The sequence below is a fragment of the Erithacus rubecula genome (genome assembly GCF_903797595.1).
Source record: "Erithacus rubecula genome assembly, chromosome: 6".
Taxonomy (NCBI): Eukaryota; Metazoa; Chordata; class Aves; order Passeriformes; family Muscicapidae; genus Erithacus; species Erithacus rubecula.
The window spans coordinates 43633472-43659312 of NC_136688.1; the positions used below are offsets into that span (position 1 = coordinate 43633472).

The following is a 25841-nucleotide window of genomic DNA, read 5'->3' on the forward strand; positions in this document are numbered from 1 at the left end:
AATGCCAGCCAGCTCCAGAATGGACTTTACACTGGCCAAGGCCAAGGCCAAGGCAAACCCATCAGTGGAACTGGTAGCACGTCTGGCATGGCATTTTGAAGAAGGGTGGAAAAGTTATTGCGCACAAGTAAATTTCAGCCAGAGAGAGGAAAGAAAATACGTAATAGGAACAGCTCTGCAGGAGCCAAGGTCAGTGCAGAAGGAGGGGCAGGAGTTGCTCCAGGCAGTGACGCTGAGATTCATTCCCCTGCAGTCCATGGTGAAAACTGTAGCGAGGCAGCTGTGCCCCTGCAACCTATGGAGGTCAACAGGGGAGCAGAGATCCGCCTGTGGAAGAGCCCACACTGGAGCACTGGGATGCCTGGAGGCTGCAAATGGGTGGGAAGCCCATGCTGGAGCTGGATCCTGGCAGGACCTGTGGCCTTTGGAGAGATTAGTCCATGCTGGAGCAGGTCTGCCATCGGGACTAGTGACCCTGTGGGTCACTGTTCCTGCAGGAGCGACTGCACCCCATGGAAGGGACCCACGGCAGGGCAGATTGCGAGGAACTGCAGCCACGGCAAGGACGCACAGTGCAGCAGTGAGGATGCAGTCTTTGTGTAGACGGTTTCAGCTGGGAGCAGGAGAGAAGGAAACAGTGTCAGAGATAACAGATGGTGAACTAATCCTAAACCTGATCCCCCCTCCCTGGTGTTGGGGGAGACAGGAGTAAAATTAAACCCAGGAAGAAGGATGGGGTGTGGAGGGTATTTTAAGATTTGGGCTTATTTCTCATTATCCTACTCTGATTTGATTGTTAATTAATTAAACTAATTTCCCCAAGTCTGTTTTGTCCATGACAGTAATCAGTGAGTGAGGTTCTCAACTTTTTTTTGTTGTTGTTGCTGTATTTTGTCTCTCCTGTCCTGCTGAGAAAAGGAGGTGATAAGGGGGCTGTGGTGGCACCAGGAAACCTACTAGCCTGTAGTGTGGCATGCATTAAAAGCTGCTTGAATACTTTGTGTAAACCAAATGTATTTGGTTTTAACAGATAACAGCGTATCCATTTGTGCAGTTCTCAAGGAAGTGTATTGATGCTGAAGTCGGCTCGTAGCACTCGCAGTCGCGCCGGTTCCCCTCACGCCGGGCAGGCCCCGCGGCCCGCTGCCCTCAGCGCGGCTCCGCCCGTCCCGCCGCAGAGCGGGCGCTGCGCCCGCCGCCCGGCAGGGGGCGGTGCGGGCGGAGGCCGCGCGCTGGGCCCGAGGCCGCTCGGTACCCGCGCGGGAGGCGGTGGCAGCCGGAGCCGGGGCCGGGGCCGCGGGGACGGGGCGGCCCGGGGGCGTCTCGGCGCGGCCATGGAGATCGGCACCGAAATCAGCCGCAAGATCCGGGTGAGACAGAAGCGGCCGGGTCGGTCCCTCCCGCCCGCGGCAGGAGGCCAGGCCCGCCGGCGGGGGGGCAGGCCCAGCCGGCGGCTGAGGCACCGGGCTCCGGCCGGCCCCCCGTTACGGCTGCCGGCGGCGGGTCCTTCGGCCTGGGGACTCCCCGGGGAGAGCGGGGGCGGGAGAGTCGTTCTTGTGGGAAGCGAAGTCGGGGCACCCTTTCCCCGAGGGCGGCTGCCAGGAGCTGTCTGTGTCCCGGGGCTGCCCTCTCGCCCTGCAGAGCCCGCCCGGCCCCGGGCTGCCCGGGGACGCGCAGCTTGGCCGGTCTGAGCCCCCGGTACCGGCATGGCCTGGCTGTGCCTCCCACTCGGCAGTCACCGTCTGGAAGTGCCGGCAGGTTTTTGTTTCCCTGCTAAGCCGGGAATGACCTTTTATCAAACCATCTTAGATTCGTTTTCTTTACACTTCATGAGTCCGGATGGTCTCTGCTTTAAAAAGGACAGCTGGGACTGGGAGGTTGAATGGTAGCGCCAGGATCAGGTCTGTCGGAAATACGGTAGGGAGAGTGCGATTCCGTTACTCTGCTGTCAGCCCCTCGCTGTTAGAACGTTCCTGTCCTGAGCAGTAGAAATAGGAAAAGTTTCACAAGTTAAACCAATGTGTTCAAACAGTAAATGAGAGAAACTTTGTTAAGCCTCCCACCTCTTTGCAGTTAGAAACACTTCATTGATCCATCCCTTAAATAATATTTCATTATTTTTTAGGGTGCTATAAAAGGAAAGTTACAGGAGCTGGGGGCTTATGTTGGTAAGTTTTGCCATGTGTTCAGCAATCTTCTCTAGATGATTTCTGTTATGTAGGAAAAAACCAGTTTAACTAATGGAACTTACTATTATCTCTGTTACTGCATATAGAAGCCTAAAACATGAGAATAATTATCTGAAATGCTGCAGTAGTAAGAAAGAAAGAGGCATACTTAAGAAAATGTTATGGTCTAAGCATAAGAGGAAGCAGTATGTGAACATCAGTATGTGAAGAACTAAAAGAAAATAACTGTTAGTCTAGTAGTCTTCCCCTTTAGAAGGGGAATTTGCAAGAAAAACAAAATTATGTAAATATCAAAAGGAAATTTCTTAGAAGGATTAGGAGAAACATTATATAAAGCAAGAACCTTGGAAATACATCAGCAGTTAGCTGTGACCACTCTGAGATGGAATCAGTCTTTCCTAGGCATGTTTTTAACAGGTCTTGAATTCAGGGTGAGGCGTCTGTCAAAATTAGGAGAGAGGACAAAGATGAGTGAGTGGCTTAGGAAATTGAAAGGCCACATCAGAAACATTATGTGGGACAAACCTTTAAAATTTTAGAGCTTGACCATTAAGGAGAAGGCTAAGAGCTGTGATGAGCTAATGATGATGAAACACATGTATCTGAATCTTAGATGCAGAGGGAGATTTTGTTTTGGTTTGTGACAGGAGAGTGAGCAATGTGAATGTGGTCTTGTGGATTTTTATGTTTTTTCTGGATCTGGGAAGAAATGTGTATTTCACTTCAGCTGTTTTCTGCAGCATTAAAAATTGGTAACTTAACACAGCATTCTGTTGGAAATAAAATATCTCAGTCCTGAAACAGTATTGTTGTTGTCTGTGATGCTTCTTGAATTTCAGGTGAAGAAAAGGAATTGAGAACATAATTTAGAGATCCCTTGAGTTGCAGGGCCAAGTTCAAAGTTTGCAGTTGGAGCCCAAATTCATCAGCTTTCCTATTTCAAGGGAGGCATTGTATTTATGGAAAAATATATTGACTCCCAATAAGGGAGTTACCTATGAGCTGACATTCTGAGCTGAGCTGGTGCCTAGGAGCTGTGTTTAGAACTTTTTAATTGTAAAATCATCTTTTTCACCATCTCAAAGCTTGTCTTTTTAAGTAACTAATTTTTTGTTGTTTGTTTGGTTGGTTTTTTTTTTTTTACCATCATTCCAGGTTTCAGTTTCTGAGTGCTTGATTCTTTGCTTTCTCCTGTATTTCTGAAATAAAAGTCTTTCTTGTCTCTATTACTAAGCTGCTGGTAGAATAGTAGCCATCTTTGATTTCAGCTATGACTGCTTATTCTTTGTTTTCCTTCTATCTGTTGTATTCAGAGGACAGGTTTCCTGTATTCCCAGGATCAGCAATGTCTGCAGTTTCTTCTCAGTCAGTTTCTGAACTTCTTTAAATAACTTTGTATTCTTTATTGCTAAGTCTGTCTTGCCTTGTCATCTTTTTTCTTTTTAAGCCACTGTGTCCAAATTTCTGATTTTTCAAGTTTCCTTTCTGGACTAGAGTATTTTAGACAACTTTTCAAGTAATGTTTTTCAAAAACTCTCAATTTCTTCTTTCAGGTAACTAGTAAAAAGTTGGTTCTCCCTCATTCTATCCTGCAAGAACCATGCTTTTGTTTATTTCTGTAACTGCTACTTCTTTTCTCTTGAAAAGTCTTCTGCAACAAGATATGTTGAAACTTACTTGTTGTTTAGAGCTTACAAAGGGAATATTAATATATTAGAAGCAAGATGAAGTCTGTTAATTATTCATCAGCTAGGAAATTTTTCAAAAGGCTGTAGTTCCACATGTAGTTTAAGTTGGCATAAGCCAAAACAATTACTGAGAAAGTTTTTTTCCTTCTTTTATCATACTGTTACAGGTAATTGTGCTAATCTATGTTTTTATCTGTAGTTAAAATATCTTCTTTACTTGATCATGTGTTTAACCACCTGAAGAGCTTATCATGCTTAAAAGTAGCTTGCCCAATAAATAAAATTCATTCTAAGTTCCTAGGTCTGAACATCAGTCCATGTTGTGCTACTTGTAGATTTTAGTGCAAAAAAAACCCCCAGCACAAAGCAGCAACAACAAAAACAGAAACAAGCAAAAAAGCCACCAAAGAGAAGTGAGGCTTTAAGCTAGGAATAGGTTATGTTGGGACAACTGAGTAGTGGTAATGCAGGTACAATGTGTGAATGTTGTTTTTGTAGTTGAGGGTAGAGATAAATTATTTACGTTGTACATAGACATAGAAGAAAGGCAATTCCTTTCACTTGGGTTTTGACTTCTATTTTTCATTTTTTAGGTCTTTTTAGTGTTGTGTACTGTCTTAGCTTGATTAAATAAGCACAACTGTATCAGTGCCTTGGGTCAAATTCATAATTTGGATGGTATTTCCCAGCTGTTTTCACTTACTGTTATGGTCATGTCATGCCATGGAGTGGAATTGTAGAGCATGAGATGTTTGATTAAGCTAAATTGAAGTCTGTGCTCAAGAAGCACATCTAATGCCTTTGAGCAGCAATTGTGCCAGTCAGTCCTTCAGCAGAGGCCAGAGCTAGCCAAAGTGAAATGCCAGACACCAAACTCCCCAAACCCTTCATGTGGTGAGGTTGACTCCAAGCCCCTTCCTTATGCATTCTGATGAGTGGGAGTACCTTGTGTGCAAGGGAATGGGTTTCTCAGTGTGTTTGAAATTGCATGCATTACAGAATAGAAATTCAGTCTTGAGCTTGCTGGGATTTGTTTTATTTTTGTAGGTAGAAAATAAGGAAGTTAGTACGGTTTTGATTTGTTTAATGCACATATCAGAAATGGATATTTATTTGTTTAATTTTTGTAACTAAAGGAAATTTGACAAGGATTAGGTGCTGTATTTGGCAATATTTGAAGTGATGAATATTGTAGATGTTTGATAATGTTCAAGAAAAAGGATATAGGCAGCAGAGTGGCTTTTTTATCCTGTCCTCCTTTCTGTTCTGTTTACTCACTTTTTAAATGCAGCATCAGCTTATACTCTTGTGAAATTGATGATCTTTTATTCTTTGCTTGTAGATGAGACTTGTATTGAACCTCAGAGGAAATATAAGTCTTGTTAATTTGCTTACCTAATCCTCTGCCTGCACATTCTTTATAATAAGACTTAAAAAAAATAAAAAATCACACATTTAAAGATGTTTGCTATGTCTTCCATGATTTATTATACTTTAAAATAATGTATTTCTCTTTTTATTAGATGAAGAGCTCCCTGATTATATTATGGTTATGGTGGCCAATAAGAAGAGTCAAGAGCAAATGACAGAAGACCTCTCCCTTTTCCTTGGAAACAATACTGTCAGGTTTACTGTCTGGTATGTTTGCAAGCTCCATGTCACACTTCTTATCAATAGTGCAGGACTGCTTTCTGTAAGTGACACCAGACATTTAAAAAAGTTATTTATCTTCCCATTATGTAAGTTGCATTAATAAAAACTTCTACTTTGCATGTCAAATAAGTAAATTAGTTTTAATCTGCCAGCAGTTAGGCTTTTGCAATGATAGATGGCAAAGGACTGGAAGATGTATTTGTTTATAAGCCAGTCAGATTTGTAAATAAAGTGCTCAGGTAAGCGAGGGTTGGATGTTGGGTTAAAATAGTTGCTGCTAAATCCACTGAGCATGAGAGCATTGTTCACTGCAGCTAGATGTAAAGGACCAATCTGTTTGCTTTTATGCTAACAGTGCTTCAGATTACTGTGCATGGGAATTGCTGTATCAGGGCAGATGAACAGGGATCTAATTCTGTGTACTGTCTTTGACAAGGCTTAGCACCAAATGCTTAGGTATTCCCACCTCTCAGGCTATTTATTTATTGCCACCACCCAACTCTAAAAATCAAAAGTAGAACCTTAGAATTACTGAACAGGACAAGTTAGCAACATTTCAGCTCTACTGTCAGCTCCTGACAGTGTAGATTCATTTATTCCATGCTGCATGACAAACGTAGCCATTATATTTCTCATGCAATACTAAATTTGTTTTACAGCAGAAACCTACAAGTAAATCCACATTTCAGACATTTGACTTTAGAGATTTTGTTGCATTCAGAGTTACATATTTTTTCAAGTTAATCTTATTTCTGAGTCTCCTACCTAATAGAGCTTTAAGGAATTTAACTTTGTTTTGTATAGATGAGAAAAATACTGATTTTTTTTTTTTCAGTTTGCTTTCTTTGACATTTTCATACTGACAGTTAACATTCACTTCCAATATTTCTTCTATGTAATTAGTTTCTAGGAGCTTTTCTGTTATTGAATAGCAGAGAGAAACATTTTAGAAATTGGCTATGTTATAAAATCATAAACATTGACAAAAAATGAAAAATAGTTCCAGCTATTACATTTCACTGTATTAGCTATTTAAACTGATGGATTTCTAGGTGATAGTGTAACTTGTGTGGGTATAGTTTGATTTTACTTACATGTTTCATTTTTCTCCTGGCATTTGCCAAAAATACGATAAAGGAGTACATTAAGCATGGAATTCTTTTTTGAAAACTGCACAGGCATTTCTTTGCTGCCTTTTGTGGCCTGCCTAGGCAAAGCTTTTGGGTTTCAGAGTATCAGGAAGTATGCAATTGTCTTAGTGCTTTTAGGAATCAGACAAATCAATGAAGTTTAGAAGTGGATGAGGATGTAGCTCCTGTACTATGGTTTTGACTGAATCTACAGTAAGAAATAGTGTAGCAGAAAACACTTTCATGACTTTATAAATGAAACTAAAACTTTATTGAAAAAATAATAAATATGTAGAGAAAGCAAATTTCAGTAAAGAAATCAAGATAATTTTATATTTTTATATTTAAAATGGTGTGTTGACTATATGCAGATGTTATACCAGCAGCTGGTTTTGACACCTGCTTAAATTTTAAACATAGTGACTGTTTTAACTGACTTAGGTCAGTATTCTCATTTTATATACATACAAATACAAACTCAATGTTAGAGTGCTTTATCAAGTACCAAAGTAGTAGGTATTGGTTAAAAGAAGGATGGGAAAAAAGAAGAAAAGATGAATCCTATGAATAAGCTGTAAGGGGACTGGTAGAAAAGTGTTACATAGCATTGTAGCTGGGAGTTTTATATGCTTTTGCTTCTTCTAAAAACAGCCCATAATATTTACATTCTTAAATGTTGATTAAATACAGCACTCAGCAAGATCTGCCTTCCTTGGTTTATCTCTGTAGCTGGTAATTTTGGGCCTTCTGGCAAAAGTTTCGCAGAGGTTGTGACAAACCTGGCAGTCCTGCTGGTTGGCCACCACTTCTTACTCTGAACCAAGTGTCAGATTAGTTATCCTGAGGTCAGTGTGAAAACTGATCTACATCACCAGAGCTCAGCTGACAAGTGTTCTAGTGAAAGCTCACAAGGAGGACAAGCATAAGCCTTCTTTATACCCACATGTAGTCTTTTCAATATGTTCTTGTTCCTTAGCTCCTTTCTAATATTCAGCCTAAATTATGGACTTGCCTATTATCAGGTTTGAATTCTAAGTAAGATATGAATTTAAGTGTTGGGGTTTCTTTTCTTTCTTCTCACTGTAATATGTGTTTATTTTTAAGCAGCCTTATTGTATTAGAGCCATGTAATTTTCTGTGTTACTTAGTTACTTAGTACCTTTTTCACAGGCAAAGGGCAAATTTGGTATTTCTCTGAAATATTTTTGCTAACCAGCACACCTCAAAGATAATTGTTGGTATATTCAAAGCATGCTGGAAGAGTCCTGAGAATGTTACATGCTATGAGCTATATACTGTTTGAGTTTCTATCTTAGGTTTTTTGAATCAATTTGGTTTTTTTTTACTTAACTCCATTGGTTGTAGTGAAAGGTTAGGTTAGTATTGACTTTGATTATGTAAACCAGCCAGATACCAAAAGTAGATGATGTGATGAATACTCTCCCTGCATGAGCAAGACATGCAAGGCAAGATACTTTAAGCCTCCCTTTTGAGGTTAAACATACTCTGGTTGATGGAAAGAGAAGTTTTAATGGGCTTCTGGAAAATGATAAGTCTGAATGTAAGCTAAAGTTTTTTATTTCTCCTTTTTCTCTTTTGCTTCCTGCCCTATCTGTCTATTTCAGGCTCCATGGTGTTTTGGATAAGCTGCGTTCTGTGACTACTGGTAAGTAAGAAAATTAATTTTGAGTGAAGGTAGCCTTTTTTTTTTCTCTGTAGTGTTATATGTTTAATGAGTTACAAAAATATCTTGGCTGTTTTGTTAATTTTTTGTTTATGTGGTTGTTTGGATCCAGACTGTTAAGAAAAGTGCTTTATATTTTGAGATAAAGAATTTATTCTTGAGTCTAGTGTCTGTGTGTTTTCTCTGTGTTTCTTTCTGATGTATTCAGCTAAAGCAGCTTTCAGCTTATTGTGTTTTCAGGACTGCACAACATCATGTTTGCAGTTTCATAGCTACATTTATTGTAAAATCTATATTGCTGTACTTTAATGTAAAAGTAAAAGGCGCCTGTCTCCACAGAACCAACCAGTGTAAAATCTTCAGAATCTAATATCTTTGAGAGCAACCTGCCTTCCAGCAAAAGCAGTTCCTGTGTGAGTGATGAGAGGAGGCGTGGGGATATCTTGCCACCTCTTGCAGTGTCAAGTACTCGAACTGAAAGAAATGACTCCAGAGTTTCAACCAGCTCACAGGAGCAGAGGAACACTGCTTCCAGGTAAGGCTGCTGGCTACTTCCTAACACACCTTCAGACATCAGTAGTTGTGTGAGTGTATAGCTATTCTAAAGTGGCACTATAGACACATGGAAAGATACTTCTGAAGAGTAAAGCATTGCTACAATTTGTCATGTAATAAACATTAAATCAGAACTCAGTTCTTCACGCAACATAGGAACTTAGATTAATTAACCAAGCTGAAAATATCAGTCTGTGTGTTAAACTTGTATAAACAATAATATCTTAATGAGTCTTCCCTCCTGGCTTTGATTAAAAGACAGTTCTTGTTTTCCAGGAATTGACTTGCAGATAACAGTTGGCAATTTCTTTTTTTATCAGGCAGTCTTGTGAAGATGGTTCTGCATCCCGCTTAACATCTACTGTCAAGCCTTTGAGGGAATTGTCACCTTCTGAAGCTGTAATTGACATTAAACCTGAACCAGATGATCTAATTGATGAAGACCTAAACTTTGTGCAGGAGAACCCTTTGTCACGGAAGAAGCCTATTGTGACTGTAACTTACGGTTCCTCTCGTCCCTCGGCCGAGATCTACCGGCCACCAGCTGTCCGGAGCGCAGATGGCATCGCTCACGTGCCCAGATTGTCACAACAGGGCAGCTTGCAGGGGAGCCGGCAGTTAGACACACAAGGCTGCAGGTCTTTGGAAACTGGCCAGATGGGCAATCCAGAAGCATTTGGCAGCTTAGCAGAAGGTCACAGACCCACCTCCAAACTCAGTGCTGATAAAGTGGGCAGTGAGGTTGGTACAACCTAAACTGTTATAAAAGTTTATTCTTGTTTGGAAGCTGTGTACACTTCAGTAAAATCGTGACCTCAGAAAAATCAAAAGACTTTGGTCACCGGTACCAGTAGGTGTGAGATCTCATCCTTTGGGCCCACTGGTAAAAACAGATTACATCATTTGACACCATTATCTCAGAACTTGCTGCATCTCAAAAGTTAATTACCATGTATATCTTCATGTCATGTTGACTTGGACTAACAGGTTAGCACATTATTGAACTGCATATGATGAATCAGAAATTACAATTCTGGTCTTCAGATCAGTGAATCAGCATGATCTTCCCTAAGTGCTTTGTATACTCCCAGCTTTACACAGTTGTGTAAATCAGGATTGTTGGCATGCTGTTGATTAGCACAGATACATTGATGATGATGATGGAGATTATTATTATTCTATTTAGAACCATGTCAGTTAAGAATTCTTTGGGATGGATGTTGGACAAGGACAAATTAAAAGATGATTGCTGCCCTAAGTACTTTGGAGGCCAAGCTAAGCCAGGCTGAGTGGTGGTCCTAGCTGATAGACTATCCATATAAATTAATTAAGAGCCTTTTTTGAGAGGAATGAAGATAGTTATGGCTGCTAATGTTGAAATGAAGCAAGTATTTTGTATATCTTGTGTTGCAAGTGCATCTGTGTTGATTGCTGCCCATAAAGTTCACTGTCTTTGCCAGTACTTCATTCTGTGCAAAAGATAATGAATCTTAATTGGAAATCTAGAATGCTCTACAAAGATATATGCTGGTGTCATTACTTTTTGAGAATGGAGAAGTGCAAATGAGAATATAGTGATTTATTTAATGTTGTGCATAAATCACTGATGGATGTCAGGAATGTCTCTCCTTGGAAATGTTAGAAAAAGGTCTTGTGATACTTTTCTCCTATTACTGTTTCATGAATAAAACAACGGGGACCTTGCACTGTCTAAACTGGACCATCCTGACTGTGTGTAATAATTAGCATCTTTTGGAATATGTCATTTCCTTGCTAGAAATTTTTCCTTAAACTTATCTGAAATTAGAGTTGATACAGGAGAAGAAAGTCATTTACTGATTTCACTTTTCTCTCTCTGTCTTTCAACATGCTCCTCTTGATGAATGGTATAAAATTCTTTGAAGAACTCTGGTTTTCTGCAGGTGTTGGATAATTTTTCTGTACTTGAGAGTTTTTTCTTATATTTTTTCCCTTAATGCTGTTTAGAGTTACATTTCCAATGAGATGTTTCAGTGTAAATGATCTTCATACTATCCAGTGCAGTCACTTGTACAACTGGAATGGAAGTTCTCCATCTCCTGGCTCCAGATGGAATTGCAATGCTTGCTCTGCTGGCTTATTGATACACGGTTTATGCTAAATGAGCTGTTCTGCTGCTCTGTGTGTTGTAGGAGGAAAGCTCCAGGAAGAGACGACTGCCTGTTGTAAGCTCAGTAGTCAAAGTGAAAAAATTCTGTAATGATGGAGAAGATGAAGAGGAAGAGGAAGACTATGGATTGCGAACAGGAAGCATCTCCAGCAGTGTGTCTGTACCTGCAAAGCCAGAAAGAAGGTACTGAACAACTCAGTGATTCTGAGTTTTCAAGAATTAATATAATGAAAGAAAACTTTGGAAGTGGAGATGATCAGTTTGCACTTTTTAAAATTGATAGACAAAATTCAGTAAACCATTTTAATATTTTTTGTACTATCTCACAACTCTTTGGATGAGATGTCTGTTTATGTCACCCCTTTGCCTTTGATTTTGTAACCTGTTCTCATTATTGCATGTAAGGTGCAACAGTGTGAATTTTTACATTATTTGGGGAAAGTTTACTGGCAAAAGAGCATTAATGTTGACATGTTTCAGACCATTATTGTATTTATTGTGGTAAAGTAATTTTTCAGTAATTTGATCTGTTTTCAGAAATTGTTTTCAAACCAGTTATCATTTTTTCTTTAAGGTGATTTTAACTTTTCGAACAGTCTTCAGAGGTTTTCCTTTTTATCTGCTCCCTAATTCTAAGTGTCAGGCATTAGTCAAAATACATGTCTTTTGTATCTGATTTTTAACAATAGAGAAAGAACATTTAAACTAGAGAAGAGATAGTTCTACTGACCTAGAGTACTAGCTTGTATAAGATTTATTTTAAGCTAATGTATTGTATTAAGTTCATCTTCACCACAGCACATTTCTCTCATTTAAGCTTCCTTATTGTTGATGTTAAAGACAATCAGAAAGCCTTTTTTGCAAATAAAATGTTTTTGATAAACTCAGTCTAATTATGCAGCTGGATCATGTTTCTCAAGATAGCTGCATAATTATTGGTGCCAGCACAAACATAGCAAGAGATAAGTGTTGGGCAGAGGTGGGAAGAAATTAATGGCAGAGAGTGCCTTTCCCATGTTAGCATGGTTTTACATAAGTTGAGAGGTGACACGTGGACTTCCATTTTTTAGAGCATTTTGTGGATCTCCATCTACTGAGAGAATAGATTAACTGAACTGTTTTGGATAAAATAATTGTAGATGGTGATTTCTGTTAATATAATTTCTGTGTTAACCTGTTGAAACAACTGTCTTTAATGTGAACACGGTTACTGTGCAATCCATGTACAATTAATGTTTTTTTGTATTTCCTTTAGACCTTCATTGCCACCTTCAAAACAGGCCAATAAGAATTTAATACTGAAAGCAATCTCTGAAGCACAGGAATCAGTTACAAAAACGACCAATTTTTCCACTGGTAATTATTATTGATTTTGCTTGTGCCAATCTGTAATATTTCCCAACTGTTGTATAAATCCAAGCTAAAGAAAGCACTTAGAGATAAGACAGAATGCTAAATAGCAAGTCAGTTATACATGAGGAATTTACCATGTCCTGTTTCATACACTGATGTTCAGTGATGAATTATGAAAACATAAACGAGGGAGAGAAGTGGTATTTAAAACATATTAATCAAGATAGTATGTCTGTGTAGTGTATAGATACTAAGTGGAATTGCCAGAGTATTCTAGTCAGTAATTGCCAAGGGGAAATTAATCAGAATAAGCCAGGTGGTTGGTTTGAGCTATTTACTTGATCTCTTTTGCCTTTCTTCGCTCTCCTTCTTCTTTCTGAGAGGGGAGGAGAAAAAGGCCAAACAACAAAAAAATGAAAATACACTGGATATAGGTAATAGAAGTGCAAAATAATGAGGAACAAATGGATTGATGTGTATCAGGGTATGTTGATAAGTGTCAGGATGTGTATGATGATGTATATTGTCCTTTAACAGCAAAGCTGCAGTTTCAGTTTGGTGATGTTAGTTGCAGTTGACCCAGCAGCTGAGCAGGGTGCAGGCAATCAGTTCTCCTTGCTAGGAGAGACTTCTGAAGAAGGGCAAATCCAGTTGTTGTCTCATGCATTCATTTCACTGGGTGTTGATAAATCCACGTTGCACCTTGCCAGGGAGGAGCATTCACTAAACTGCTTAAACCATGACTTTTATATCATCTGAAGTCTCTTGCCTGTTATCTCAGATTTTGCAAACTGTAAGAAAGAGTACTTTGAGGTGATACAGGAAGCTCTTCCCTGTGTACAAAGCAGTATGGCAGGAAATGAGACATAGCTAGATAAGTCTAAATTAATTGAAACTATTGATCTTTTTAGTAGTGGTGATCTTGTAGTTTGACTTAGCAACACAAGAATATTTTGGTGGAGAGACCAGAAGGCATCACTTTGTTGTTTAATACAAACAGATTTGTGAATCTGAAGTATCATGCAGGTTCTCCCACTTCAGAAGTAATATTTAACATATTTTCTGAAGTATTTTGAATGGAGTATGGAAGTAAGTGATTTTAAAACACATAGGTAAAACAAAACAGTAAATTCATAAATATTGTACTTGAGTGGTACCTTTTAGTTTTTTGTGTCAGAAGTTAAATGCTGTTCTGATACTCAGCGAAGGGAAGAGTTTAGCTTCTCACAGTCAGATCTGACAGTCTTAGCAGAAGCCAAGTAAAGAAGTCAACCTGTTGTCCTGATAACCTCAAATTCCAAGCTACAACTATCTGTACAGAGATTTAGAACTATCTGAAAGGAGGTTGTAGTTTGGTCAGGGTTGATCTCTTCCTCAGTAACAAGCGATAGGACCAGGGGAAGTTGCCTCAGATGGTGCCTGATGGAGGTTAAGATTGGATATTAGGAGAAAGTTCTCCATGGAGAGGATGGTCAGGCATTGGAACAGGCTGTCCAGAGAAGTGGTGAAGTTACTGTTCCTGAAGGTATTTAGAAGAGGTGTAGATGTGGCACTTGGGGACATGGCTTAGTGATGCACTTGGCAGTGATGGACTAGATTTGCAGTTGGACTTGGTCTTTTCCAACCTAAGTGATTCTATGATTCTGCTGCCATTAAGATTTGTATTCTATTTTCAAGCACTTCAGCAAAGGATAGCTAGCTTCAAATGAAGAGACACATTGATGATCCATGATTATTTATATGAAAGATGGAATGAAAAGTGATTTCAAAACTGAGAGTACCACATTAATTACATGTAGAAGTAGAGTGTAGTAGTATATGTAGAAGGATGAATGAGTACTTTGCTGTTGTCACTAATCCTTCTCATGCTGTTTGTCTTACAAGTATGGTTTCTGAGGTGCCACTCACCGTGCTCTGTGCACATGCACAAATAAGCTTGCACACTAAGAATTTTATAGGTAGTTTAAAGGTGCATTTTGTGGAGACAGATGCTTGGGATTTTTTTTTTTTTTTTTGTGTGTGTGTGTGTGTAGGAATTCGTGGGAGTTACTTTAGCACAATATATCTAAAAATAATACTGTTGTGTGATTGGGTAGTATGTAAATGATTTGCCATTGTTTCTCTATTTAAAGTTCCACAGAAACAGACTGTTCCAGTTGCACCAAGAACTCGAATTAGCCCAGAAGAATCACAGTTAGAAGTAATTCATGTGCAAAGCAGACTGCCTGTTCTGAGTTCTCAGCTTCAAGTAGAAGAGTCAAAGGAGCAGACAGTTGAAGAAATTCAAGGTCATCTGATAATATTATTGAAGAATTTATACTAGGGGATGTAATTTTACAGGCTGAGCAGAGAAAAGGAAAGGAACGCATTTAAGTCTGCATCAAAAGTTGCATGGAGAACTGTCCTGAAGACCATGCAGCTTTCTAAAGCATGGCTGTTAGATAGATACGTGTATCCAAACACACACAGACAACCTCAGAGGAATTAATCACTAAGCAAAGAATGTTGTAGCATTGTGGCATGTCACTGAGCAACAGTTTTGCATAAGCATTTACATTTGGATAGCTTCTCTTTTCCCCATCCTTTGCATATTTACCTTAGTGTCTTGTAGGAGTAATTCTGTGATGAGGCTTAAGTGATAGTGAAGATACTCTAGAGTATTTAGAACACTTTTCCAGCATATGAAGTACTGCAAGATTCTTTCCAACACATGGTTTCCACACAAATGTTTTCAGTGCTTTATTTTTCAGTTTAAATATAATACTCTTACTTGCTCTTACAGGACAGCTGATATCAGGCTAACTGTGTCAGCTTTGGTTTTTACATCTGTTTTAAATCTCCTGAAAGGCAGTCAAAGTACCTTTTCAGCATTGTTTTCTTATGGAGGATGGGGGATTGTCTTTGTTAGTCACAAGGAATCATAGAAGTAAGGCAGGGGAAAAAATATTTCTATAGCAAGTACTGAGTTTATACTTGCTAACTGTGTAGATATTTAGATAATGAATAAAATTTGGTTTTGAGTAATATTTTTGTTACTCTATCCTATAGCTATTGTTAAGGAATGGTAAACATTCATTATTTAAAAAAATATTTTTGCAGTTGCTTATTCCTCATATACATGTATTTGGAATCTTTCTGCCACCCTAAAGTAGATTAAATTGTATCTATAAAGTATAGGAAAAGCTTAAAAGCTTCATCAGCCTTTGAATTAATGCACAAAATAATAATGCTAAATATTTTCACTCTTCTGCCATTGAAATGGAAATGACAGCTTGCTTAGGAAATCTACAAAAAGCAAAAATAATTTTTTAAACCATATCTCAAATGTAGAAAAGTGCTGCTCTGATTTGCTTCAGCTCTTTTAGGAAGACTGTAAAGTAGTCCCATGTTTGTTGCTTTCCTGTGTGTGTGTTCTCTGAGTGGCCAACTCCTCTACAAATGAGGAGGAAGAACTTGGCCTTCATCAGTTGCTGTGTCCAAAGACCTCATTTCCATCACTGAGCAGTGATTATGGGAACAAGTAGTGTCCTACAGTATTTAGATTTTGCCATGTTACTGTTCTGAAACAATGAGGAAAAGGCTCATAATAATGAGAATGGCTTTTGTTGTTGTTAAAAGTGTGAATGTTTTTGTTGTTGATTATTTTTTATCGATATAATTAGAGTGTGCTTCAGTTCTCTAATCTATAGTTTCATGTTGACGTGCTGTAAAATATGTTTCTTGTTGCTGTTTTTTAGGAAATGAACAAAAGGAGCTCTCTTGTCGCCTTCAGATTGATCCTATGATTGAAGATACCTTGCAAGTGACTCAGGGTTAAGTCTTGTGATCTTTTTATTTTCAAATCTAATATTACTGTCCAGTGAATGTTAAGATACTCCTTTTCAATTATTTATACTGATTTCTACAATTTCCAAGTTTCTACATCTCTAAGGAATGAACACATTACATTAGTAGCTGTTCAGAGGATGAGAGATTTTGGGGGGATCCTCACCAATACTGTTTCAGCATAGTCATTCCACTTAGATTCCTGATCTGACCTAATACGACTTATGGCTTCTGTTGATACACCTTTTTGGAATTAACAGGGAAGTAAAAATGTTTTCTGGAAACTACTAGGAAGAAATTAAAGTTAGCTAATTGACCACGTAAATTGATACTAGAAATATGCAATAAGTTAAGAGTACAACTACCACCTTATGTTACTCTTTTCTATGTAATTTTTCTCCCAATGCAGATTACTGTGAGCCAGAATCTGTGGTCCACTCAGACACTCGGTCATTTATCCTGAAGAAGCCCAAGTTACCAGAGGACGCGGTGCCACAGAACCAGCAACTGGGAAAGAAGGGCACAGAGGCAGTGCGAGCTCACTCGGGACGTCTAATACAGACACGGTGAAAAGCTACTTCATTTAGGACAGTTACTGGTCAAATTGCTTGTTTGTGGTTTAGATGGAGCCATTTGGTCAGACTTGTGCTTTGTCAGGAGGTGGGGAATCATGCAAAATGGACTGACTTTGAATAGCAAAAGAAAAGAAGCAGGAGCAAAAAGCTTCCCAGAAATCCTTCTAAATGGAAAATAGTCTTAGGGTCAGCTGCACCTTGAGCATGTCTTTGATTTGTAAGAAAGAAGAAAGAACTGAAAAGTACTGCTCTTTTGTTCTGATTTCTGAAATCCTAGTCAAGTAATCATTTTGCTTAAATTGCCTTTAGTTTTATACCTGTTTCACCCTTGAATGACATTTCTTAAGAAACATCTTTTAACAAAGTGTTGCGTGTGGTGAATCCTGGACAATGATTTAAGGCTCCTTTGTGGAGAGTTTGACCAGGAGAAGCTTAAAGTTCATGTCAGCTTCAAACAAAGTTCCAGGTAACAAATAATCCTATCTGTTAAGAGTTAAAAACTCTGAACAGTGTGATGAACTTCATCACATGGGCTGCGGTGCTTGAGAAACTGCTCGTGTTTCCTTTCTGTGAGTGGCTTTCAGCTGCCTGTGATAATTGAAAACTGAGCAAACAAACCCAGAAAGATAACCTGGCAATAACCCAATTGAAAGCTGTGACTGTGCTACAGGAGAGATGTAAATTTTTGCATGTGAATAAGTCAGTTTCTGACTGTTTCAGTCTGAAAGTTCTTGCTCATGATGTTTTTAATGTTCTGGTTTCTGTCCTCTTAAAGGCATTCTCCAATTGTAGTTGCTTTTAGCCTCATTTCATAGAGAAGCAAAGTTTATCCCATTACTGTTTGTCAGAGATGAGAACTTCACAGTTCTCTAAATACTTAGATCACCTGTCATTCAGGAAATCCCTCAGGGGAAATGGATGGGATGGTGAAAGGCTGGAGAAAATGTATGTGAACCCTGTTTTAATGTTCCCTCTTATCCATGCTGACTACTGTCAGATACAAGACACCAGGCTAGACTGACCTTTTAGTCAGGCAGAGTGTCAAAATTCTTAGTATCAGTATTTCAGTTCTCTCGTCCTAGTTCTAAAAACTTCTACACCACTTTTTCATAATGTGCTTTTCAGTAATTTGGAGACACATGTTCTGTGTGTTAAAAGGCTTGTAATTCAAAGAATGGTATTTGCTCTCTCTTTCTGCCTCAAAACTGCAAATTCCACAGGATTGATTGAAAATGAGCTTTTGGATCTGAGCAGAATGTATCAAACTGAGCTGTACCTGAGAGCTGTAGTTCTTATTAGTGCCTCAGGGAAACTAGAAGGCACACTGTTAATTGGAGTGCATTACCAGTAATTACTAAAAGAAGATCTGTTACTGCTTGGCTCTTCATTGATAAGCTTGTACTACTTTCACTCACTAGCACAGCTCACATTCATTCAAACCTCTTGAGTCAGAAAATGTAATTTACTACATTTCTTTGTTTGATAGAGACCAGCTTGCTCAGCCAGAGAAGCCTGCCAGTCCCAAGTTCATTGTGACGCTGGATGGCGTGCCCAGTCCACCAGGATACCTTTCTGATCAGGAGGAGGAAGATTCATATATAATGGAAGGATTAAAGCCAATTACCCATCACATGTTGGCTGGCAAAGGATTAAAAGGTCTTCAAGCCCATCAGATGCAAATTGTAACCAGGCAGCTGGAGAACTGTGATGGTAATTATACTGACCACCTTGGTGTGCTGCTTTGGTCATGGCTACACCTCCTGGATATATAATTCTTAAGAAACTAAACTTACGGTGTTTATTCTTCAAATTAGAGCATTCTTTAGGTAGATGCAATGTGGGAGTTCAGTGGGACCATGTTTTTAGAAGCCTTTGTCTTGGTATACTAGAACAATATGGCACATCTCAGTATTGGTAAAATTTGGTTGGTTTTTCTTTTTGAAGGGGAAGGTTTTTGTTGTTGTTTTTTGGGTCTTTTGCAAATATTGTTGGTCCTCATTGCCAGAAATCTGCCCTTCTAGTTGACCTGTTATGATTTCTCCCTATGCTGATGAACAGATGTTACAGTTGACATACTGACATGCCTTGAACTAACACAAATATATCAGATGGTATTAATGTTTCTGTTGAGGGCTGTGACAACAGAGGAGCCTGTTATGTGTAAGGTGTTGGTAGAGTCCAGTGACTAGCACCTGAAAGTAGAACTTAACAGTGCATGATTTTACATGAAGGTTTCTGTATTCTCTATTTCTTTTGAATAACGTGAGAAATTGCTTGCTGAACCACAATTGTTTAGAATGAATTGTTTAGAATGCTGGCATGGTTTTGTCTAGGCGTGTTGGATACTTGCCCGAGGGCTGTGCTTGGATTCGTGGGTTTTTTTATTTAACTTTCTTAAGAAAATTAAGATCTTTCTTTTCTGTAGTAGCAGTGTATCCAAATTTCTAAACCAAATAAAGAATACTATTTGATGCTGTGCTGAGAACCCTTAAATTTCATGGAGCCAGCTGTAAATATGTAATGCATTTATGAAAGCACATAGCAAAAGATCCTGTAAGTCCACGTCCTTTCAGTCCGCTGGCTGCAGAAGTACTTCACATATAAGGCAGTCTTTAAGGGAATCCTGTGTATCCATGCACTTTACTAGCAGAGAGAAACAGTTATTAGAGTACTTCCTTGCAAATCCATGCTTTTCCATGTGTAGCCTCATACTCTTCTCCAAAGCTGTGTGGTACAGGAGAGTGTTGCCAGTACAGTCCTAGCTCTGTTAAGGATTCCAATGAAGTAGCAGGGATGGATCTGAAGCTCACCCATAATCAGGTCCATGTGGAGTAGTCCATATGAACCAGTGTGGTTGTACAACAGGATGGCATAATTTGGCTTTGATGTATTGCAAAAAGAAGGCATAAATGCGGCTAAGGACAGAATGAATCTGGAGCAATTTGTGTCATTTAGTAGGATGTGTCATTAAGTCATTTATCTTATCTTAGTAGGATAAGAGGGGGAAGTCTAGGCAGTGCTGGAAAACTTGGAAAAGCCAAAGGTTTTGCCATACTCGAAAAAATAAGACAGCAATAAGATATGTACAGTTGTCTGAATTTGGTGAATTGGGTTTTTCAAGCAAATAGGAGAATGTCAAAGTCGCATGTTCCTGTAAGAGTAGTGAAGGCATGGAATGTTTCAGCTTAGAATTTCTTAAAATACTTTTTGAATTAGAGTCTGAGTTCAGGTAACTGAAGTGTCTGAACAAATTACATATAAGTGGCTCTTTTTCAGTATATACCCCCAAATAATAAATCTGATTAGTGTAAAAATTGATTTTAAACTTTCATCTCTTAAAATAGTTTTCTAGAGGAAACAATATTTCGGTGAAAGGAAACATGGCTATAATTAACTCATGGCTCAGCAGAACAGTCATAACTCAGGTTCAGTTGGAGTCATAGTCTTGTCCAAGTCTTGAAATCAATTTGGATTTGCAAAGAAAACTGATTTATTTTGCTTGTAAAGAGTGCAAATTTAATGTTTTATCACCAAAAGGTAGCTGTCAGTCCAGTATTATGACTCTTTGATTTATGGTTTTGGAAATTTTCTTCAGAAAATATGATTGTACATAAACTTTTACTGTCATGACTTTTTTGATTAAGAGAGAATAGAATTACAGTGAATTTTGATTATGCTAGATTGCTTACACCAAATTGCATATAGAATCATAAAGGTCTCAGCTTGGGGTTGGTTTTTTTTTTCTTCTTTCTACCATCCAGTGGAAATGGAAGACTTAAGTATGCTACAAAAGCAAGAGAAGGTGCTGGAGCGCTGCAAATACTGGCCTGCCTGTAAGAATGGAGATGAATGTGTGTACCATCACCCCACACTACCTTGCAAGTGAGTAGTACAGAGCTCATCCACTTGACATGCTATTATGATTTTTATTCCAGTGCTGCAAATTTCTGCTCTGTGTCAGTAAATATTTCAAGGCAGCACAAACCTGTCAGGGCAGCATCAGAGCTAGATTATCATACTGTAATTCCTTTGGTTTTCTACTCCTCTCCCAAGTGTCAGAACACAGGGAAGGCAGCTGCTCCTATGCAGAAGAAAGCTTTAGTTTAGAGTACAGGCTGGTGTTCCTGAGTTGCTTAAAGATGCAAGAATTAGTGTCTTAGAAGAATAGGACCTCTTCTGCCAGCTGTCCCAGTGCTTTGAAGGTTAGGTCCTCATTATGTAGTAATGCAGTCATTGTGGGTTTTAAATTTGAAAGGGAAGGCGAACTCTTGAACGTGCCCTGTGCCTTTGACTTCTCTTCCATAAGCAGGAGCAGTCCAGAAAAACAGTGTCTGTTTTCAGGTAACTCTTACTAAATTGGGTAACTTCAGTTACTCAGACATTTGAATTAGCTTATAAAATCTGGTGTAACTAAATTCAAAATAAAACTCTTCAGTGAAAACCATGTCACTTAGGGAACACTGCACCCCTCTCTGAGGAAGGTCTGATTTCACATTGCCTTTGCCACTCTATGCCACAAACTAAGAGTGATGTGTCCTGGCTGGCATCAAGGAGATTGGGACCAAACTGCCCTGAGAGTGAGGTGGTTCAGTTGTTCACTGCAGGAAGGGAAGCTGAATGCAGGTGTGTGGGTGAACAGCTCATGCACTACACTGTGTGCCCTGCTGGGGAAGACCAGACATGCCCAGCCCTGATGCACCTGCTTTCTGTGATACTCTGGCTTTTGTGTGCAACAGATGCTTGCCGATTTTGCTTCTTTTGACTCAATTTATTTTCCTTCAGAGTTTTCCCTAACTGCAAATTTGCTGATAAATGCCTGTTCATCCATCCCAACTGTAAATATGATGCAAAGTGCACTAAGCCAGACTGTCCTTACACACATGCCAGTCGACGAAGCCCCCATCCATCTCCTAAACCAGGTAAGCACATCTTGTTTTTTGAGCTTTAAAATACTGAAGGGACAACATTATTTTTGGAAACCGAAACTGACAGTGATGAAAATTTATTTTTTTGCTTGAGTTGACCTAATTTTCTTACAACTCTTAATGCAGGATGAAGGATAATAATCCAGTGTTCCTGCATAAACTGAGAAAAACTTTACCAGAAAAATCCCCCAGTGCTTTTATGCAAGAGTCCATTTGAAGGCTGTGCAAGGCCAAAGTGGTGACTTGCTCAAGTTATTGATTTCTCTGAATGGATTAGCCAGCACTGCAGTTTTGCTCAGATTTTTTTCTTAAATTGGACACATGTTGTACCAAGGGCTTGTGACACATGCTGAAAATAGAGGCTTCTGCTTTTGAACATTTTTTTTCTTTAGTGCCAGTGTAGGAGAGAAGTTGGTGTGATGATGAGATGACTTTTGGGGTGAGGTTACTCTGTGAAGCCAGTAACTGTGTTTGGTATGGGTGGGTGTCACTGAGCATTTGAACCATGCCGAGGTGCAGGGCCTTTACTGCATGATCTTTTGGAAGTAATTTAGCCCCTAGTCACAGTTCAATGCAGTTTTGTTACCTTGCCAGAAACCAAGTACAATGTGCTTGTCTCCCATATCATTCCCAGCAGCTCCTCTGTATTCCTGGAAAGTGCAGTGCCTGCACTTCTCAGTCCTGTCAGTTGAAACTCTAATAGGCTTGCTGCTAATTTTAACATTTGAGATTCTCTGCCTACCAGAATCTCTGTATAATTTGCTGGAAGTTTTGTCTTGACCATGGTACTTGCTGCCTTGAAATGGTGAAGAACCAAGTTAAATGATTACATGATAGCCTCGTTCTACTCCAGGATCCACTAACTGCATTGGGAAATGCTGTCTATATTTCTTGTTGAACTTTAGTGTATTATAAAATGGAATTTCTAACAGAAGGATTTATATATTTAAGGTTGTGTGGAGCTGTCTTAAAAAGGCACTTTATTCTGATACAGACTCACTTCCTGTTTTTCTTGTTTCTGCTATTAGCACCCCTGTCCACACTGTCCATATCCTCCAGTGGTCCGCTGTGTAAGTTTTTTCCAGCTTGTAAGAAAATGGAGTGTCCGTTTTACCACCCAAAAGTAAGATATATCTCCTATCTTCCTTCCTTTCTAGAAAGAGACTTGAAACATGCTGCTTTGGGACAGGAAATGCTACTAGAATTTAATGCTTTTTGCTTTTACTGTCCACATTTTAATTTTGCCTTACAAGCAGAATACACAAAACTAGTGGCTTAAGGAATTTGGAAAATTATACTTTTTAATTATTCTTTCTACCAAATGCTGCTGGGACGCTTCAAACGGGCCATATGTCTTACCCAGCCAGGATGCTGAGGGCAGAGAGGAGCCTTTTGGGAAGGAATATGTCTCAAGACTCTTGACTCTTCCTTCAGATATGCTGCAGCATACAAAAACTTTAAAGATTTCCCAGTCACTCTAAAATGTGTTAATGTAATGTATATACTACAGGAGTCTATTACTTGGGTACTTCTATAGAATTGTGTCCCTGCATCTAATGCCAGGAAGTTTAGTGCTTTTTCAAGCCCTAATAATATACCTGTGCTTAGATTTTATTAGCCAGATATTCTGGCTTTTGTCCCTCCTCAGGTAATGCTGTATCATGCTCCCAACTGGTATACAAAGATCAATTCAAACTGAACTCTGTAAACTCTTGCAAGCAAAGGAATTTCCACCAGACAGTGCAGTGGCAGTTTTGGAGCATGAAATTCCTAGTTGGTTCTTTTTAAAAAGGATTTTTTTGTCACTGGGTCAACTGGTTGTACTGGTGGAGGGGAGTGTTGGCTCAGTTGCAGGTGGGATGTGTCACACAGCAATGCAAGGGTACAGTGCAGCTCAGCATGTTCAGGCAGCCAGCATTGAGCAGCCTCTTCTGAAATACTTCTGGCTTTAGCATTGTAGATTTAATACACAATGTACAAGACCAGACTGCACTTTCTACCATCCCACTGTTGCTGTACCTCCACGCCACGCCTTGAAATGGACTCGAACTCAAATCAGGTGAGAAACACCCTAAATCTTACCAAGAAAAATAAGAGTGTGTTGTGACATTACTAATGTAGTTTTACTTGCAGAAGTAAAGTGTGTGTGTGGAACAACAAAGATATATGAAGAAAGATACCCCTTATGGGCAGCTTTCTTTTAAAGACAAGTCTGTGCTGTTGTTTGGTAGTAGTTGTATAAACATTAACTAATGTGATGCAACCTTGATAAACAAGTACCCTGCAGCTGGGATAGGGCAGAGTCACTGGAATCCTGACCTGGACAGGTGATGTCTTCTGAGTTGTATTTGAATAAATCTGAAAACTCTTTTACCATTGTTTTATCATGTGTCTAAGCTGTCTTTTCCACACTAGATTCAGCTGTTTCTTTGAGTGTTTCTGGCAGAGCAGCTCCTTCTTGTCATCTATCCATGATTTCATAACCCAGTAGCAAACTTCCCAAAGCTGCAGCTCTGGGCCTGCCTCAGCACTCATATGATTTAATGATCTTTTCACTCCAACTACTCCCCTCTGCAAAGGTTTTAGACATTACAGGTGTAGGGCACAGAGCAGTTCTCAAATCATCTTTACAGAGGGGGTAGAATTGTTCCTTATGGAATTGTTTTCTTTCTTCTTCCTCAGTGAATGAATATGATACAAACTGAGACTGAGCTTTGCCTTTTCTGGACAGTAGAGGACAAGAAGATTAACTACCAGGACATAGGATGCTAGGAAAGACTCATACATTTTGGACTTTGAATATACATTGTTTTCATAAAACGAGGTTGACTGCATACTTGAAATGTCTCTAATTTTCCAAGTTTGTAAGTTTGGGCAATTTTACATTTTTTTTACACTGTAAGAAAAAACATATGTGTAAGAAAAGTTTTACTTTAAAATTCCATTAAAAACCTTCAAAGCACATGTTGTGTCCTGTTTGGGTAATGTTCCTTTTGTAAGAGTTTGTGTGTTGTAGAAGGATGGCAGCAGAAGTGCTTAGAAAGCATATTCCTGTTTTGGGATCATACTGGAAGTACTTTTTGTCCAGCAAGTGTTTGGTACAGTGCACATGGCTGCACTGCTGTCCCTGCACTCAGTGGCTGAGCTCTCCACCCCAGCACAGGCACAAAGCAAATGCTTTGTCTTTTGGGGGTTGTTCCAGTGCAGGGGTTGGCACAGTCCTTCTGCTGTCTAAAATGGGGAAAAAAGCACAAGGGAAACAAACTGCTTCAGAAGCCAGAACAATTAAAGAATTACTGATACTGTTCTCCACGTAAAAAGCCTATGAACTACTTCACTTGAAAATAGATACTCTGAGATTTTTCCATTTATACCAAGAAGAAAGTAAGTATTGCTGAACTTCCTTCTAAAGAATTCTTTTTGCCTCTTGGGCACACTGTGGTTTCCTTCAAGAGGGTTCCTGTGACTTACATGTACATACATGCCCATAAATATGGTAAAGTGATATTAAAATGATAAAAAGTGTTGAACAGTAACATAAATGCACTTTTTTATTAAATCTTTTTTATATTTTGGGGAACTACATTTTCACAAAAATATACAAAAAAATTTCTTTTTACAAATATTTACATTCAATATCAGAAAACAATGATAGCTACATATTTTGAACTTAAATTTGACAAATATAGTCTTGAATTCTGAAACTTAACACTCCAGGAAAAGTATTTTTAATTTTTTTTTAAATAAAGTACTCAAAGTTCATATTCAAATTTAAAAAAATCTTAATTAATGCAAAAATCTGACATTTAATTTATATATATATATATATATATACTTTAAATAAACAGACAACATTGTTACAGGAATTAGATGTTCATGGTGGGAACCAAAATGGAGTACATTTAAACCCATAATCCTTATTACAGTAATATATGACCATACCTTTGGACTAGTTTAAAATACCTTTTTTTCTTTTTTATTTTTTTCTTGTTAAAGCAAGAGGGATTATCTGACACACTCCATAATGAAACAACAAATCTGAACAGACAACTGCATTTTAACCTTAAAGAACTACAGTAAAATATTTTTGTAAGGTGACCTGACAAGGGACTGGA

General features: G+C 38.9%; 1 protein-coding gene across 3 annotated transcripts; it reads left to right on the forward strand.

Annotated features, from left to right (window-relative positions):
* Positions 1-1205: 1205 nt before the first annotated feature.
* On the forward strand, positions 1206-24688 carry ZC3H14 (zinc finger CCCH-type containing 14). 3 transcript variants are annotated; one of them, XM_079308597.1, is made up of 17 exons: positions 1206-1370; positions 2126-2168; positions 5401-5515; positions 8286-8326; positions 8684-8879; positions 9220-9640; positions 11071-11231; positions 12304-12404; positions 14534-14689; positions 16139-16213; positions 16636-16792; positions 18288-18511; positions 20563-20683; positions 21584-21720; positions 22755-22849; positions 23679-23785; positions 24409-24688. In XM_079308597.1, the coding sequence occupies exons 1-17, from the start codon at positions 1335-1337 to the stop codon at positions 24413-24415; spliced, it is 2193 nt and encodes a 730-aa protein (XP_079164723.1). In that variant the 5' UTR covers positions 1206-1334; the 3' UTR covers positions 24416-24688. The 3 variants fall into 3 exon arrangements, with proteins under 3 accessions (XP_079164723.1, XP_079164724.1, XP_079164725.1); XM_079308598.1 differs by lacking the exon at positions 14534-14689; XM_079308599.1 differs by lacking the exon at positions 2126-2168 and having other exon boundaries at positions 1212-1370.
* The last annotated feature ends 1153 nt before the right edge of the window (positions 24689-25841 follow it).